Source organism: Raphanus sativus, chromosome 4, assembly GCF_000801105.2.
Source record: "Raphanus sativus cultivar WK10039 chromosome 4, ASM80110v3, whole genome shotgun sequence".
Lineage (NCBI taxonomy): Eukaryota > Viridiplantae > Streptophyta > Magnoliopsida > Brassicales > Brassicaceae > Raphanus > Raphanus sativus.
Genome location: NC_079514.1, coordinates 20,858,074 through 20,875,358, shown reverse-complemented (window position 1 = coordinate 20,875,358; position 17,285 = coordinate 20,858,074). Strand labels below are relative to the sequence as shown.

The window sequence follows — 17,285 nt, the reverse complement described above, 5'->3', positions numbered from 1 at the left end:
ATGATTGGCATATTTTTGGTGATTAAAAATAATACGCGGACATTTTCAGTAATTTATGACATCAACTTATATATATTATTTATTATTTGTGAATGTTTTAAATAGAATATAATACAAAATTGAAATTACCTGTTTTAAATTTTTATCGTTATAATTGTTGAAAAGTTTTGTACTTTTTAAAATTTCGAAAATTTATTATATATTCAGTTAATTTTTAGTTTTGTTAGCTTTCCTTATTTGATATTGATTTCCATTTTATTTTGAAACAAACAAATTTTTGGAATATTGACATTTTTAAAAATATTAAACTAAAATAATGATTTCTTATATTATGATTAGTTGTTTCAAAATCCTATGTGTCTTCAACCATATTATTGAATATTTTCAATAGCATATAACCCAAACTTTAAAAATCATGTTTTCTAAATTTATATAATTTTAATTATTTAAATATCTTACATTTTTAAGTTAATTATTATACTTTAAAGATATTTTAGGTTAATTTTAAAAATATATTATATATTAAGTTAAGTTATATATAATTCTTTGACTTTTGTAAGTTTACCATATTTAACTTGATTTCACCATATAAATATGTCAATATTACGATAGATGTTTAATATAATATTTCTATTGCTTATATTCTTTATTTATTTATTATTTAGTTTTCTTTATATTGTATATTTAATTTTTATTTGTTTTTCTTTGTTTAATAATAACGCCACGTGTCATCTTTTGAAAAAAAAAATTCGATGATGTGGACGCTCTATAAAGCCTCAAAATGTCTTTTTTATTAGTAGGGATTCTTTTCTATTAGATTTGAAGAGTAAATGATAGTTTTTGATAGTCCAAAATAACTTTTGATAAATCTCAATGATGAAATCCATAATTTTCAATAAGGGGTGATTTTGTAGGGTGTTTATAAATGCTACCTTCAATAAGGGAGGATTTGTAAAGTTTTTTATAAATACTTAATCCAATAAGGGAAGATTTGGCAAAAAAACAAAACTTTATGAAATCCCTAATCCAATAAGCCCCACTAAAACTTCAAGGTGGTCTCAAAAAACCCCTTGTATTTTAATAGTATTGATATCTTATATGCTAATTATAGATGACATGTTTGTAAAAATACTCTTTACAAATCGTTGTATAAATTGTTTTATCAAACTATATTTATAAATAATTATTCAATACTATATTTTGAGATTGTGTTTTTATTTTCATCACAAAGAAATATTAATTCATTGTAATTAATTAATTTAAATATTTGATTTTAAATGAAATGGTAGAATCTGTAAATAATAAAGAAATGCAATTGCTAGATAAATAAATAAAAATAAATATTTGATCTGCTATCCGTGTTTCCAAACAAATCTCATTTAGTTTGTTATTCAAGTTTCCAAACAGCATAATATGTAAATAAAAAGAAATTCAATGGCTAAATGTGTAAAAAAATTAATCTGCTATCCATGTTTCCAAACAGATTTTATTTAATTTGCTATCAAAGTTTCCAAACAGTCGCAAAAGGTACTTCAGTTTTAGTAATATAAATAGATAAGTACATTAAAATGGTTAATATAGTTAGAATCATTTATTTACAAATATGTTATTTGATTTAATATGCAACCATAATAGGATCAATCAATAATTTTTAGATACTGTAATCAAAGCTGTCAGTTCATGTGAACCACAAATTTTACCTACCCACAACAACATAATTCTAGTTACGTACATGTAACAGTTTCATCGAGAAGCTCAACATTAACCACGTACTCATCCTACTTTTCATACCGACATTTCATTTCCTCTTCTGAAATTATAATTTGTTTTTTTTTTGAAATACCCGATTTGTTATTTAAAAATAGATAACAAAATTCCTGTTAAAAGAAAATAGTATAACAGTTTTTACGAAAAAAATATCTGCACAACGAAGAAACATTTTTTTCACAAAATCATTAACTAACAAAGATATAAATATCTTATTTTTAACCAATTTGAAATAACAAAATGTCAAATAATCTTATATATTATACTCAAAAAATAATTTTATATATAATATCAGGGTCGTCTAACCGCACATGCAAGTGAAGCGATCGAACATGAATTGAAAAATATAAAAAATTTAAGAATGTTTTAAAATAAATATATAAGTTATGATATAAAACTTTAAACTTTTAGAAAGAGTACTAAATTTAAAGCTGATAATTTCAAAAAAAGATGTCAGATATATATAAATAAAACTATAAATTTTTAAAACTATTCCATTAAATTGTTAAATATATCATTAATATTTTTGAATAGGGTTCATAAATAATTCGAAACGGCCATGTATAATATAATATATTTCTTTTACGTTAAGCATATAAAAGCATTATTAACGGGAAGTATATTCCCAGTGTGGTTTCTAACCAATTTAGTATTAATATTTTTGTATAATTTAATTAAAAATAAATTATAAATCATAAAAATTAATGAAAACCAATGAGAAAAAAACATTGTAAAAGGGGTATGTAGCGATTTTTTGTTGGGGTTGGTAGCAGAGAAGCTATTGTTTCTCGAGTAATTCTTGGGTTTAGAGGTTCACCCACCAATAGGAGTACACCATTTTATATTTAATATCTTTTAAAAAAGGAAATAAAATATTGTCAAGATATATTATGTTTTTTTAAAATTAAAAGATAAAAGCTCAAGAATTAAAATAAAAAATAATAGTAGTTAAAAAAATATTAAAAAAAACTTTTAATACCATCAGCAAAATGCTAAACCCTAAACCCTAAATCTTAAACCCTAAACTATTGGATAAACTCTAAACCCTTGGACAAATTCTAAATTCTTCATTTTCTAAAGTAATTTTAGTACCGTCACCAAAATACTAAACCATAAACCCTAAATAATATACCCTAAACCCATGGGTAAATCTTAAATCATTGGATAAATCATAAACCCTAAAATTTAAGATTTATCCAAGGGTTTAAGATTTACCCAAGGGTTCAGCATATAACATTTAGGGTTTAGGGTTTATTATTTAGGGTTTATTGTTTTGTCGATGGCATTAAAATTTTTTTTTAAATTTTTTTTTTCAACTAATATTATTTTTTTATTTATTTTTATCTTTTAATTTTAAAAATGTGACAATATTTTGTTTCCATTTTTAAAAGATATTGAATATAAATTGGTGAATTTCTATTGGTGGATGAACCTAGAGGTTCACCCTAGGGAGTGAACCCAAGAATTACTCTTGTTTCTCTCTTACTCCAATACTTTTAATTTTTTAAATCAATAGTACCTGTCCTAAAACATCCAAAATATCCGTTGGGGTTACCCTAAGAAAGTTCAACGAGATAGAGTGTTACCAACCAACTACCATCACGAGCTTTATTGCTCAGACATTCCATTCTCCTATTTATTGCTTGCTAACTCTCTTGTCTTCTTCATTGTACTCACAAACATGGCCAACACCAACCAGCCAACCACAGACTCCCACGTAGCCGTTCTCGCTTTCCCCTACGGCTCTCACGCCCCTCCTCTCCTCGCCGTAACACGCCGTCTCGCCTCCGCCTCTCCCACCACACTCTTCTCCTTCTTCAACACCGCTCGATCCAACTCCTCATTGTTCCCCTCAGATCTTCCATCGAACATTCGAGTCCATGACGTCGCCGACTGCGATCCGGAGGGGCACGTGTTCTCCCGGAGACCACAGGAGGCGGTCGAGCTGTTTCTCGTAGCGGCGCCTGAAATTTTCCGAAAAGCGATCGCGTCCGCGGTGAGTGACGTTGGTAAGAAAGTAACGTGCATCTTAACGGATGCGTTCTTATGGTTCGCGTCGGATATGGCGGCAGAGATGAAGGCGAAATGGGTTGTGTTTTGGGCAGGAGGACAAAACTCAATGTCTGTTCATCTCTATACAGATCTCATCAGAGATGCCGTATGTGTGAATGGTAATAGTAAAAAAAGACCAAACTAACACTTGTGTTTTTTGTTTTTATTTTATATTACATTATTATTATCCTAAGTGATTAGTCGTTAATATATTTTTAATAGTTACCATACTTTTTAAGGCTTTTATGAAATTTAAGCATAAGAATTGAATAAGTTTTTTTTTTGCCAAAAAAAAAATTATTATTTTTGTTTATTGTTATAAATGATAATTTTATCATATATTTATTTTATTTATTTTTATTTGATTATTATATAAATGAACATATGTGTGGAATAACACATATAAATATTATATTGCATTCAAAATTAACTATTCACATGTATACTGTAAATCTAAATTAAATATTATTTATAAAATTAATTTGATTTGCAATTTAAACAATTTTAATTTAAACAAATATTTAAATAGTTGTTACCATTTTTATGTGTATGATAAAATAGACTTAACACTCAAAACAAAAACACCTACATGATTCTAATATGTTAAATTTGAGGTTTGATTATTAAAACACAATGTGTATATCTATATATATATATATATATATGTATATATATTAATTTAATTACATATAGATTGGAAGTAGGTTTTACTGTTTTGCATAAATATACAAACCTTAAATTTATACAATATTCTTTTGTTCAACATATTTATACAATATAACTCATTTAAATAGGCTAATATTTTTTTTTGTAAATATATCAAATTTGAAAATAATATATTAATATAAAGATGAGACAAAACTCAAAAGAATTGTAACAGTTTGTCTTTTGAGTAACACATGTACATGTTTAACTTTTAAAACTTAACTAATTTATGACGAATAAAGTTTGATCTGCACAACCATGAATATCATTATGGTTAAACATATATTCTACAAAAGCAATCAGATTTAATAACGTAAAAGAAAAAAATCTGGTTTGATCAATTTCTTTTTGTTTACTTGTCACATGGTTATTATAGGTAGGACAAAAATAAATTAATTATTTGTTTACTTATCAAAATATTAATAGTTTTTAGGATGAGAAAAAGGAGGGAAAAGTGTATTAAAATTGTTGGAAAAAAATAATAATTATAGTTTGTACCTTAATTTTAATAAGAAAGATTAATTGTTTAGTTAAAAAAGAGTGTTCAGTTTGGATCGGTTGGTTTATTTGTTTTAAGAAATCTTATCTAAAGTTAATCCAAATAGTTTGGTTTGGTTTGTGTTCAGTTTGGATTGTGTTTGGTTCGTTTTAATTTGGTTTTATTTGTGATTGTTCCATTCAGTCGAGTTGATTTTTTAGTTTTGTTCTAGTTCAGTTACAAATATAAAATTTATAAAAACATAAATAAATCATCATTTAACATTAAATCTATATTTTTCTTATTTAAATGTAAAACCAAACGTCACAATTAAAATGTAAAAAATATAAGCAAATAATTTTATATTATTATTTTTTTATTGTTAATGTATGAGATTCATGTTCTTTTATTTTATTTTTGGTAGTATTTATTCTATTCATTTAGAAGTAAAATATATAAAATATGTTTAATTTAAGTGGTGAAATATATAAATTTTTAATATTATTAATATATTTAATTAATCTAATTAACAAATACCTCGGTTTTTCAGTTTGGTTCGGTTTAAAACCAAAACAAACCGAATCATTGGAATTATAAAATCTTAAAGCAAATGCTTACACATTGATTTGGTTCGGGTCAGTTTGATTTAATTCGATTTGGTTTCTTGTTCACCCCTAACTAAAATTGTGATTTTAACATCGTGCGTGATTATATATTTTTTTGTGGTAATGATTTTTGATTCCTTTTACAGAAGTAGATGGGCGTATGGAGGAGACACTAGGGTTTATCTCAGGGATGGAGAAGATCAGAGTTAAAGACACACCAGAAGATGTTGTGTTTGGGAACTTAGACTCTGTTTTCTCAGACACGTTGTACCGAATGGGTCTTGCTTTACCTCGTGCCGATGCGGTTTTCCTCAATTCATTTGAAGAGTTAGATAATACACTGACGAATAACCTCAAGTCGGAGTTGAAACGTTGCCTTAACATTGGTCCTTTCGCGTTGTTTTCATCTGTATCACAATCAGATACACCAGTGCATGATCCTCACGGCTGCTTGGCTTGGATCAAGAAGCAGGGGACTGCTTCTGTAGCTTACCTTAGCTTTGGTACAGTCGCGACACCGCCTCCCGGAGAGCTTGTGGCGATAGCAGAAGGGTTGGAATCGAGCAAAGTCCCGTTTGTTTGGTCGCTTAAGGAGAAGAACATCGCTCAGTTACCAAAAGGGTTTTTGGAACGGACAAGAGAGCTAGGGATGGTGGTTCCATGGGCTCCACAACTTGAACTGCTGAAACACGAAGCAATGGGTGTGTTTGTGACGCACTGTGGATGGAACTCGGTGTTGGAGAGTGTGTCCGAAGGTGTGCCTATGATTTGCAGGCCGTTTTTTGGTGATCATAGACTCAACGGAAGAGCAGTTGAGGCAGTGTGGGAGATTGGAGTGACAATTGTCGATGGAGTCTTCACGAGAGATGGATTCGAGAAATGTTTGAATCAAGTTTTGGTTCAAGATGATGGTAAGAAGATGAAGGGAAAGGCTAAGAAGCTTAGAGAACAAGCCCACCAAGCTGTCTCTGCGAAAGGAACCTCCTTTGAGAATTTCAAAGAATTGTTGGATGTAGTTGTGAGCACTTTAAATTAAAAATCACGTTTGTATTGATGATAATTTCAAGAAGGGAGTTAAACAATGTCTTGCACCTAATAAAAAGAACCGCTTTAACAAAAAAACACTCGAACATGTCAAACCATGTAACTAAAAGTAAAAAAAATGAGCTTACTCAAAAATGAAGTAGCTTAACTATTTTTGTCATCACTTTTTCCCAAAATAGAATTGAATTGAAGTAAGATTTAACCCTATCGAAGATATTCTAAATCATTTATATTACACAAACTGTTATTGAACATTTCAGATATATCTTTTTCTAAAAAAAACATCTCATGATATATATATAGATATCTAATACAATAAAGTTAACATATCTGTCCTCTCAAGCCATCCACGACACCTTAGGTGAGAGGGGCAAATGGAGACACGTGTCGGCACGCTGGATCGGCTGTGTATGTCACGCTCTTTTTTTTTTGTTTCGCGCGTCACTTATTCCTCTTATTACTCACGCGTTTCGTGTTGTATTCGAAATGGGCATTTGGTGTTTTCTAATCTATAACATTCGAAATGGATTTTTGTTATATTCTCGAATTGAGCCCAATTTTGCAGACCCACTACCTTGAATTTATGTTAGAAGGCCATATCGTTTCTTCAAAACACAGCAATTCTTATGTACTACAGCAATAACAAATATTTTAATCACATTAGTTAACAACATATGTATGTCAACTTTTAAACCAACCACATGTCCACCCGTAAAAATGTTTACAAATTTCAAATAAAATAAGAAATCTTCAAAAAAAAATTACACATGTGAATATCAAAATAAAATCAATTTGAGGAATATATTTTTTTCTGACATATTCCCAAAAAATGTTATTGATATGTTAAGTTAAAAGATTTTATACACATTAATATATTGTTTGTTAAAATATTTATTTACATATTCTACTATTTATGATATATTTATAATATCAATTTAAGGTACTGAATTTCCATTCTTAAAATATATTCAACTTAATAATTTATTCATTATGATTTTTAATAAAAATATAAATTGTGTTTAGTTTAGTGTTTATAAAAAAACTCTAAACTGCAAAACAATAATTGTTGTAAATATTTTTTAGGATAATAAATATAGTGATGCGTTTTGAAAAAGAATTATAAACAATAGGGCATACATGATTAAATTCTTTGGAATATTTTTTCTAAATTAATTGCTTGGTTGATATTAATTAATTTTAACATGCATAAAATGTAAGTGACATGCCATTGTAATTATTTTACAAAATCAAGGACAAAATTTTATGAGAGGTTCTACTTTAATAAAGATAATGATTCGTTTCTTTTATAAAATATCAACACAAATGATTAACATTTAATTAACATCGTATAATGTCATAAATACAAGGTAAATAAAAACCAAAACACATCATAGATGTAAATAAACATGAAAGCTTTAAGCGAAATAAATAAAATCTTTGCACACACTTGAGAAGTGTTATTTCTCTAATCTTTAATGGAGAGGCTTAAGCTGTGGCAAAATCAGCTCCCTCTTTGGTTGTAACCAACCCTTAGTTGGGGTGTAAACTATTTTTAAGTAATGTATGTTGTTTGATCAAAAAAAAAAAATGTACATTGTGAGAACAAACATCCACCTCTAAAAATTATTCACTTACCATTTGATTTTATATAGGAAAATAGTCAATTTAAGTCTGAACAATGCTGGACCATGTTTAAGAATCTATTGACTGGATTCATTATCAAAGAAAAAATATTTAACCAATACATACATAATGAAGCCCCAATAGATTGCCACATCCATGACATCGACAACACATACACATGTATGAATTGTTACTACTTTATGATGATGAAATAATTTGTTATCTTTATTCAAACAAGATAATCACAAAACATAACACATGCATTTACATGTTTTTGTTTTGGAACATCGAATTTAATGTATATTTTAAGTTCAATTATATTTACTTTAGTGTAACTATCAGCTATTTATTCAATTTTTATTAAATCGATCAGTGAAAACCATTGATGCTATTTTTCTTTGATTTAAGTAATTTCAAAACAAAGTAATACATTATTATCACTAACCACTATCAATTTGATAAAAAAATCAATTCTAAATTTATTAGAGAATAAAACATACGAATCCGGCGCGTAGCGCCGGAATACCACTAGTATTATTCTAAATGAAAAGATAGAGAAAAGGTGAGAACCATATTTTCAATGAGAATTAGTAAGATATTTTTAAGAATTCATTAGCTACTTGTCAATATATAATATTTGCTTAAAATATTAATTAACTAATTAATAAATATAGAAAATAGATTATTCTATAGCTTTTTGTCAAAAATACTATTCTATAGATAGTAGATTACTTTATCTGTAGAATAATATTCGAGTGATTTTTTTTGTAACCCCGAGTTTATATCTTGAGTACAAGAAAACAAATACATATAATAAGAGCATCTTTTATTATACTTCATTTTATATTTTAAAATGAGGTTGAAATCAAGTCTCCTCCAACACTATTTCATTTTGTATATATATATATGGGTTTATTTAGGGAATAACCAAACAAATATGTGTTATTTAGTCCTAATAAATTCATTGTGGACAAAGAAATATGTGTTAAAATGGGGAGAGCACTCTTTCTTTTTTTAATATTCTAGTGACCGTAGTAAGAGCATTTCTATCTCCACTCCATATTTTACTCCATTTATAGAGTAAATGGAATAAAAAATAGAATAGTGAATAAAAAAAATAAAAACATCATTTTATTCATAGAATAATGCTTTTATTTTTTTGTTCATAACTATATTTCTGACTACATTTACTCCATAAATAAAATAGGAAAAATTGGAAATATGGAACAAATAATCTACTACATTGTCTCTATACTATATACTGAACATAAAGTTGTCCCAATGCCATAATTTTTTGTATAAACCCCATTAACCCCCTATTATAAACATAATTATATATTTTTAATATTTTTTCGTAATTGATTAATAAAATCATTAATTAATTGATTTGAAAAAAAAAACAGATAAGAAAAAAGGTTTGACGGGATCGACTCCATTTTTTCCCCAAATTGAGTTCCTTAGAACCCTAAAAAATCCCTCTCCTTCGTTCTACTCTAGAGAGCAAATCGGAGACAAATTAGGAGCTATACATCTCGACGCTGCTTCTCTTCGCCGGCTCCGGTGTTCGTTCTCCCCTCTTCGACTCCGCCGTGGTTTTTTCATAAGCGAACGCTCTCCTACACCAAACCCACTTCGCGGTCTTGCTCTCAGGTAACTCGTCGGAACTCTTTAGCTTCTTCCTCGTGAATTTCATTTCTCACTCATGTCTTATTAGAAGCGATTTTCGGGTTTGGTCTCGGACTTGGGATTCGTTGCATGTTTCTCTCTTTCACTTGAGTGTTCTTAATCACAATTTGAGTGTAATAGGTTTCGTTTTTTTGTTTGTATGAATGATTTAGCTATCTAGGATATGAAAGTAGCTTACTTTGATTTTTTTGTGGTCAACGAGTTGGTCTCATGACTCGTATACAGTTTATGTTGTGTCTTTTTGTGACATTGATGTAAATGGAATAGTTTTTTGCTTCGGTTTAACATCTGAAAAGCTTGTAAACTATTTAGTTTTGGTTTCATGTTTGGTGTGAGGCTTATAAAGATGTTTTGCCTTTGTTTTTCTATTTGATTTGAGTGGTTTTTGTGGTTACCGAGTTGAGTTGTTATCTCACTGCTATACAATCCTGTTGTTTTGTTTAGTGAGAATGATATATGAATGGTATTTGGTCTCGTTTTTGAACACTTATCTTTGTTTTGTTTTGACTAAGATGTTAGAGTTATGAATTATTCTAGCATGAATTGAGCCTGTGGTGATTGTATTTGTTTCATTGTTCACAGGTATGATGTTGGATCCGTTGCCTCAGTGCCTATTCAAAGAGGGAAGTGAAACACAAGTGGAGAAGGTTAACAACACTTGTCGAACTTCCATACTTAAGGAGGTGGAGAAGTACATTAAAGCCGACTACAAGGATGTGTTGGATGATCTGCTATTTGCTCAGGTTATGGACATTTATGTTCACCAGCTTTAGTATTCGAGGAGAGTGATCCACACGTTTGTTTTGAAGCAGCTTCTGACCTCGAAGCTTCATGAGCTGTGGTTCCATTATGCTAGGAGGCCTCTCAGATTTTCAATGCAAGAGTTCTATGCGATCACTGATCTGAAGTATGAAGACGACGAGCCTGACTTGGATATTGATAATTGGAAATATGATAAAGGGTTTTGGGCAAAGTTGCTAAGGAGAAAAGGAAAAATTTCCTTAGAGGAAATCAGGAAGGTGCATCTGAAGAATTGTAATACATGGTCTCGTGTAGATAGGCTGAGGATGGTGTATTTGTGTGTGATCTGTGGTATAATTATGGCGAAGGATGAGAGGGTTGCCATCCCACACAAGTACATCAAGCTGGTGATGGATTTCGAGAAGATGAGGAAATATCCATGGGGTCTTCACTCCTTTGATATGCTGGTGACTTCTATTATCGAAGCTAGGGATAAAGTGAAGACTCAGAACAGCCATGTTGTAGATGGGTTCTCTTATGCACTTCGGATTTGGTTGATGGAGGCTATTCCAGACATTGGGTCGCTTTTGGGTCAGAAACTCCAACAAGGCGTGACTAGCATGAGATGCAGGAACTGGAAAGGATCTGCCAAGGTTTCCTATGATGATATTACTAGCTTAGAGTCTACTTTTGGATCCATTGTAAGTTCTATTTCTTTAAATATATATGATTTGACTTATAGTTTCTTAATGTTTGTGCTAATCTTTGTTAATTTTTTTTTATGTTTTGTAGGGAGATAAATTTCCATATTTATCTTCCACTGGAAATTACAATGTCGTTTTAGGTGAGGAGTTTAAACGAGCTTCTGAGATGAAGGATGAAAGAGACGATCTGATGATGGAGATGATCGAAAAGAAATATGCTTGGAGTAAGCATGAGTGGGGTTTCAAGGAAACTGTAGAGCCATTTGTGGACAGTTCTGATGAAGATGGTTCAGATAGAGAGGAGGCTGGAGAAACAAGTGAGACTGGAGTGGAAGAAGAAATAGAAACCACCCCTGTGTCTGCTCCAAGGAAGAGAAAGAAGAAATATCAGGATACTGGTGCCGAGTCAAGGAAGAAGAGGTTACTTTTGCAAAGATCAACCGAGAAGTACAGAGATCTTGAAGAGGAAATAAAGTCCTATATCCAGGTTATGTTCAAGTCTTCTTTCACTGCCTTGGGGCTCGAGGTACGCGACATGATTGATGACCGGTTTGCCAAATTAGAGGAGAAGCTCCTTTCATCTCAGAATCAGGGTGGTGCTCCGGCTGATACTCCTGCTGCGGCTACTGTTCCAGTTTCTACTACTGCTCCGGTTTATACTCCTTCTCCTATTCCAGCTTCTACTAAAGTTCATACTTTGGTTTCTACTCGTGGTGTTGCTCCTTCTGGCAGTCGAGCTTATGCTCCTTCTCGTACTCGAGCTTCTGGTCCTTCTGGCAGTCGAGCTTCTGCTCCTTCTCGCAGTGGTGGTCCTGCAAATGCTGCGAAGGCAAGGTCTCAGACAAAGGTAAACAAGAAGTAGAGCTTTTTCATGTCTTCGGTTACTCTTCTTTGAATCATGTCTGCGGTTGCTCTTTTTTCATGTGCTCGGTTGCTCTTCTTTTTTCATGTCCTCGGTTAATGTTCTTGCGGTTTGTAATATTTTTGTAAGGATGATGTTGCCTTTGCTGTGTGCAATATTGATGTAAGGATGATGTTTTGGATCATGTGTGTAATTTTATTGTATTTTGTGGTGTAATATATATGTTTTAGAATTATTAATGTCATGTTTTCTGTTTTATAACCAGGATACAGACTTGTCTGATGTGTTTGGCAGCTTATTTGGCACCTTAGATGCCAATTTAGGGATACAAGAGCATTTACAGAAGACGATGGGCAACCTTACACAAGAGTCAAATGTTGATGGTTTTGATCCATCTCAAAACAAGCAGTTCGAAGAACCTTCTGCTTTCACTACGCCTATGACTTCTTTCCGGCCAGAGATCTTGAAGCGACCATTCTTGACTGATATTGATGATCCAGAAGTCCGTTGCAAAGACAGCGACTACGAATTGGTGTTTGTTCCAGAAGACAAATGGGACAAACTAATGGAATGGACCATGAATCCCACTTAAGTAATATTTCTATTGTTTGACTTCGTTTTCTCAAATCTACCTCTTATACCAATTCTTTCTCTTTACAGAGTACTTCAGATTGGGGATCTAAATTTAATGCAGAGTTAGTTTCGCGTATAATGGGCCCTAACCATTGGTTGAAGAACCATGTAAGTTTAGCTCATTTATTTTGTAGATTGAATTTTGTGGTTGCTTCTCATTCTTAAGAAAAATGTTTTGTCTTTTTCAGGACATGGACGCCATGATGTATTTGTTTCGGGAAAGAACCTCATTGCGTCGATGGAATCCAGACCGAGTTGCTTTTTTGAACTGCCTGTTAAGTAATCAGATCATCACGGCCTACGGCAAGTTTGACGGAAACAGGAGAGGGTACAAACTCGACGAGAGTTTTCTAGAGTATGGAAGAGGTGAGCTTCCATATCATGGAAGCAGGGGATCAGTATGGTAAGTTGATATCGATCGTCTCTACATCCCTAAGTGTATTAACCAGGCCCACTGGATCTCTATATGCGTCAATCTTGTGAACCGGACAATAGATGTCTTCGATTGTGGGGGTATGATCTTTGGGAAGCAGCAAATGATGAGGTCTTACAGTTTCGGATGTCCACATTTAAGCCTCCAAAGCGTGCTCCTGGGAAAGCTGTTGACCTCGATTGAGTTCATGATGTCTTTGATATTTTTCGATTTATCATTTTAATTCATACACTACTGTTATTGTTATGCAACTGATCTTGTATTTTAGTTGATGATTATTGTTATGAAACTGATCTATTTTCGATTTAGGGAATAGGCTTTGAATCCTATCTAAATTATAGTTCATAATTAACTGTTCTGTTCTTATTTCATTTTCAATAAGAAATTGTTGAAACTCTAAACTGTAAATTTGATATGGTTTAAATCCCTAAATCGTATAGGGTTCAAACCCTATACCCTAAATTGCATTAAGAGGGAATGGGTATGAATTTAGTATTTTACTTCTGTTTTACTAAGTTATAGACTTTAGGTTATACAGCCCCGAAATCATATACGATTCAAACCCCTATACCCTAAATCATAGCGGGTTCAATCCCTATACCCTAAATTGCACTAAACTATAGTCTTACACTCACTTATACAAATTAATATGTCACATGACGATTTTAATGGTAAGTAAGATTTAGTTTACACTTTCACTAATACAAATTAGTGTTCTCTATTATTTGTCTTCTTATAGTTTTATGATTTCGATTTAGTGTATTAGAGTCTTACTTTAGAACTCGATTTATGTGTTTTAGTGTATAACCAAAAATGGTTTATATCCAGTTGACCCACCTGACATTTCTTTAGATCCGACCCATAACCCAGATCCACTAACCCCCCCCCCCCCCCCCCCAAACGAGTCTTTTGCTTTCATTTGTCCAAATATTAGAAAACGAAAGCCGACAGAGGAGGAGATTAGGGTTCTGTCTTTGCGAATCTAGAAACAGCATATCAATGACAAGTTCGTCAACTTCTTCTTCTCGTTTTCCTCGAATCTCCACTCATGGTGTGCATATAAGATGTTGGTGTGGAGAGGGCATAACAAATTTTGGTTCATCGACGGCGGAGAATCGATATCGACGATTCTACCGATGTCAAATTGCAAAAGATGTAAGTCCATGTTTTCATTTCGTTTCTGCTCAGATTAAACATACTATATCGATTAGAACTACCGTTTGAAATCTGAGAATTTTGTTTCTGCTCATAGAATTTTGTTTTCATTTGTGGTAGAGAAAATCTGAGAATCATCTATTTAAATGGATCGATGAAGCTTTGCTTGACGAGATACAAACGGTAGATGCGAAACATGAGAGAGTTGCGCAAGGGCTTAAGAAGTTTGAAGAAAGGGTAATTGAAAATGTTAAGTCTGAAATTGCTAGAATTGAAGATGAGATGACTGAAAAGCTCAAGGAGAAGGTGAAGCTGGAGATTGAAAAGGGGATGAAACATAAGCTTAAGATTGCGACGGTGGCTATGGTTGTTGTAGGAGCTGTTGTCGGGATATGGAATTCTCTTGCTGTCTGAGAAAATTGCAGTGATCGGTTGGCTTATTGTCTTAAACAAAAGTATTGTTTTCATTTTGATCAAGCTATATACATTAGATGGCTTCTTGTTTACAATCGTTGGTTGATTTTAATGAGGTTCAATTCACTATTGATGCGTGATTTTTTTATTTCTTTGTGTGTTAAAAGTTAGTTATAGTAGAGTGACAAATAACAGAGCAAAAATAAAGGATTACCTTCAGTTCACAATCACCTAGAGTTCACGATAATGAAGAACAAATTCCAAAAACCAAAACCAAGAAAAACACATAAATCCAGTAACCAAACCAGTAAAACAAGAAAATCAGAAACAACGAAATGTTTAAATAGCTCTGTCACATGTAGCCCTGTTATGATTTTCTTCGCCACAACGACTGCATTTGCGTCTCCTTTTTTGTTGACTTCCTTGCGATGAACGGAGCTTGTCTTCAACTGTTACGTACCTGCGTTTTCTTCTCCTTCCTGCTCCTCTTCTTGATTCAGGAGGAAGCACATTAGTATTGCCAACTACATCTGGAACAACCCAACTATCCTCAGGAACACCTATTGGATTTATAGTTTCTTGATAAGCTGTTCTCCATGTGGCAGTAGTGTAGACGTCATCCGTTAGCGAGGATGGGGTTCGACCAACTGTCAAACCAGCCTTGATGGCATGTCTACATGGAATTTTTAGCAGATCGTATTTCCCACATGAGCAAGTTCTTCTGTCCAAATCAACCAGGCAGTCAATTGTATCTCCAAGAACCAAAAAACGATGCTCGTTAACCGGCTGGACAAGAAACGTTCTACCCTTTCTAATCCGCCTATCTATCTTTTTTCCGATAGCAATAGTTAATGGTTTAGTGTGCTTCCTGCTTAGATTTCGACGTTCGAAGAACCAACGGGTCAGCATTTCTCTGATGCTATCCAACAAAGGAATCACTGGATACTCTCTTGGTCTGCGCAAAGCAGAGTTTATTGATTCAGCTGGATTTGTCGTCCTCATGTCGTACCTGTATCCTGGAAACTGACAGCGAGCCCACTTTCCAACTTCTGCATCTGTTAAATATTTTCCAATAGCTGGACTTATATTGCACACGGCATGGAATAGCTTCTCGTAATCAACGACTCTATAAGATTTGGAAGCTTTTGCAATCAATCCGACCAGTCCCTTGCCTATGTAATGTGTGACCACATTATTCAACAAATGGTGAATGCAAATTCCATGTTGAGAAAGAGGATACACATTCTCTATTGCTTTGCAAAGCGAGCCATTTCTGTCTGACACAAAAGCTAGAGAACGCTCGTCCGCAACAACAAGTTTTAGATGTCTCAGAAACCAATCCCAAGAACGATCATTTTCTGAGTCCACAACCCCAAATGCAATAGGATACAAGTTAGAGTTTCCATTTAAAGCTGTAGCAACAAGTAATACTCCTTTGTACTTGCTCTTCAAAAATGTCCCATCAACAACAAGAACTTTCCGCATGGATGTGTGAAAACCTCGTATTGATTGCCCAAACGAAAGGAATAGAAATCGGAATTTACCATCAACATCAGTTTCATAAAACGTTTGTGTTCCTGGATTAGCTTCCCTCAGCATGTACAAATATTTCGGAATTTTTCCAAAACTCTGCTCCGGAATAGCTCGAACCACATGAATTGCAAATTCACGAGCATCCCATGCTAACGATTTAGATATCTCGCACCATCATATCTATGCATTATTATACTGCCAATAGTTTTTGCAGAAGCTGTCCGACCACTATTATTCATACTCGACGCAGCACATGTATGATCCGCCACATATTTTTTGATGATGAAATATGTGGATCCTGATAACCCGTAGCACGAACACTCCACTTGCAATGGTTGTCAATGCATCGAATGTACCAAAGTTTTCTGTCCGATTTCACAACTTTGTAATCGAAGTTATGCTTCATAGCTGACATTTCCAACGCTGCTTTCAACATCGACTTGTTTTGAAACGTTTCACCCTTCTTCACAACATCGATCAAAGAAAATCGAACACTTTTCCCCCTATCATCATCTTTTCCACGTATGGCGAGATGATCATCTTCTTCCGAGCCGTTCGCGTTACAATCAGATGAACTACCACTGTCATCTCTAGCTGAAACCGAGGAAGCTTCACCGACCTCTCTGAAAGACGAGTTAGATTCCTCCTTATCAACGCCAATGCTGTCATTGTTCCCATGCATAAGCGAAATAGACACACACAACCTTGTCGAAGGTTTTCCACATACATATGTAAGAAAAATTTTGACTTGTCTATCATTCTCAATGATAACTAGGGGACAGTCGATGGTGCCGATTAACTCCATAGGTAGGCAGCTTAACTCAAGCTCGACATCGTTTTCGTCTATTCC

The 17,285-nt window shown here is 32.8% G+C and overlaps 4 protein-coding genes across 4 annotated transcripts; 3 read left to right on the top strand and 1 right to left on the bottom strand.

The window, feature by feature from the left end:
* Window positions 1-3,414: 3,414 nt before the first annotated feature.
* Window positions 3,415-6,743, top strand: LOC108849204 (flavonol 3-O-glucosyltransferase). The gene is made up of 2 exons (XM_018622728.2): window positions 3,415-3,938; window positions 5,754-6,743. Exons 1-2 carry the CDS (start codon window positions 3,449-3,451, stop codon window positions 6,641-6,643), a joined length of 1,380 nt encoding a protein of 459 aa, XP_018478230.1. The 5' UTR covers window positions 3,415-3,448; the 3' UTR covers window positions 6,644-6,743.
* Window positions 6,744-10,416: 3,673 nt separating this feature from the next.
* On the top strand, window positions 10,417-12,267 carry LOC130511181 (uncharacterized). Its single transcript, XM_057008056.1, has 4 exons — window positions 10,417-10,423; window positions 10,543-10,703; window positions 10,773-11,402; window positions 11,494-12,267. Exons 1-4 carry the CDS (start codon window positions 10,417-10,419, stop codon window positions 12,265-12,267), a joined length of 1,572 nt encoding a protein of 523 aa, XP_056864036.1.
* Window positions 12,268-14,332: 2,065 nt separating this feature from the next.
* On the top strand, window positions 14,333-14,902 carry LOC130511180 (uncharacterized protein At4g04775-like). The gene is made up of 2 exons (XM_057008055.1): window positions 14,333-14,488; window positions 14,609-14,902. The coding sequence occupies exons 1-2, from the start codon at window positions 14,333-14,335 to the stop codon at window positions 14,900-14,902; spliced, it is 450 nt and encodes a 149-aa protein (XP_056864035.1).
* Window positions 14,903-15,241: 339 nt separating this feature from the next.
* On the bottom strand, window positions 15,242-16,387 carry LOC130511179 (uncharacterized). The gene has a single exon (XM_057008054.1). The coding sequence runs from the start codon at window positions 16,385-16,387 to the stop codon at window positions 15,242-15,244; it is 1,146 nt and encodes a 381-aa protein (XP_056864034.1).
* Window positions 16,388-17,285: the final 898 nt, after the last annotated feature.

Excerpts from the sequence above, each read along its gene's own strand:
- LOC108849204 (XM_018622728.2), top strand. The coding sequence starts at position 3,449 with ATGGCCAACACCAACCAGCCAACCACAGACTCCCACGTAGCCGTTCTC. Across the intron at positions 3,939-5,753 it reads AGATGCCGTATGTGTGAATG|AAGTAGATGGGCGTATGGAG; the intron begins GTAATAGTAAAA and ends TTCCTTTTACAG.
- LOC130511181 (XM_057008056.1), top strand. Across the intron at positions 10,704-10,772 it reads ATGATCTGCTATTTGCTCAG|CTTCTGACCTCGAAGCTTCA; the intron begins GTTATGGACATT and ends GTTTTGAAGCAG. Across the intron at positions 11,403-11,493 it reads AGTCTACTTTTGGATCCATT|GGAGATAAATTTCCATATTT; the intron begins GTAAGTTCTATT and ends TATGTTTTGTAG.
- LOC130511180 (XM_057008055.1), top strand. The coding sequence starts at position 14,333 with ATGACAAGTTCGTCAACTTCTTCTTCTCGTTTTCCTCGAATCTCCACT. Across the intron at positions 14,489-14,608 it reads GATGTCAAATTGCAAAAGAT|AGAAAATCTGAGAATCATCT; the intron begins GTAAGTCCATGT and ends CATTTGTGGTAG.
- LOC130511179 (XM_057008054.1), bottom strand. The coding sequence starts at position 16,387 with ATGCGGAAAGTTCTTGTTGTTGATGGGACATTTTTGAAGAGCAAGTAC.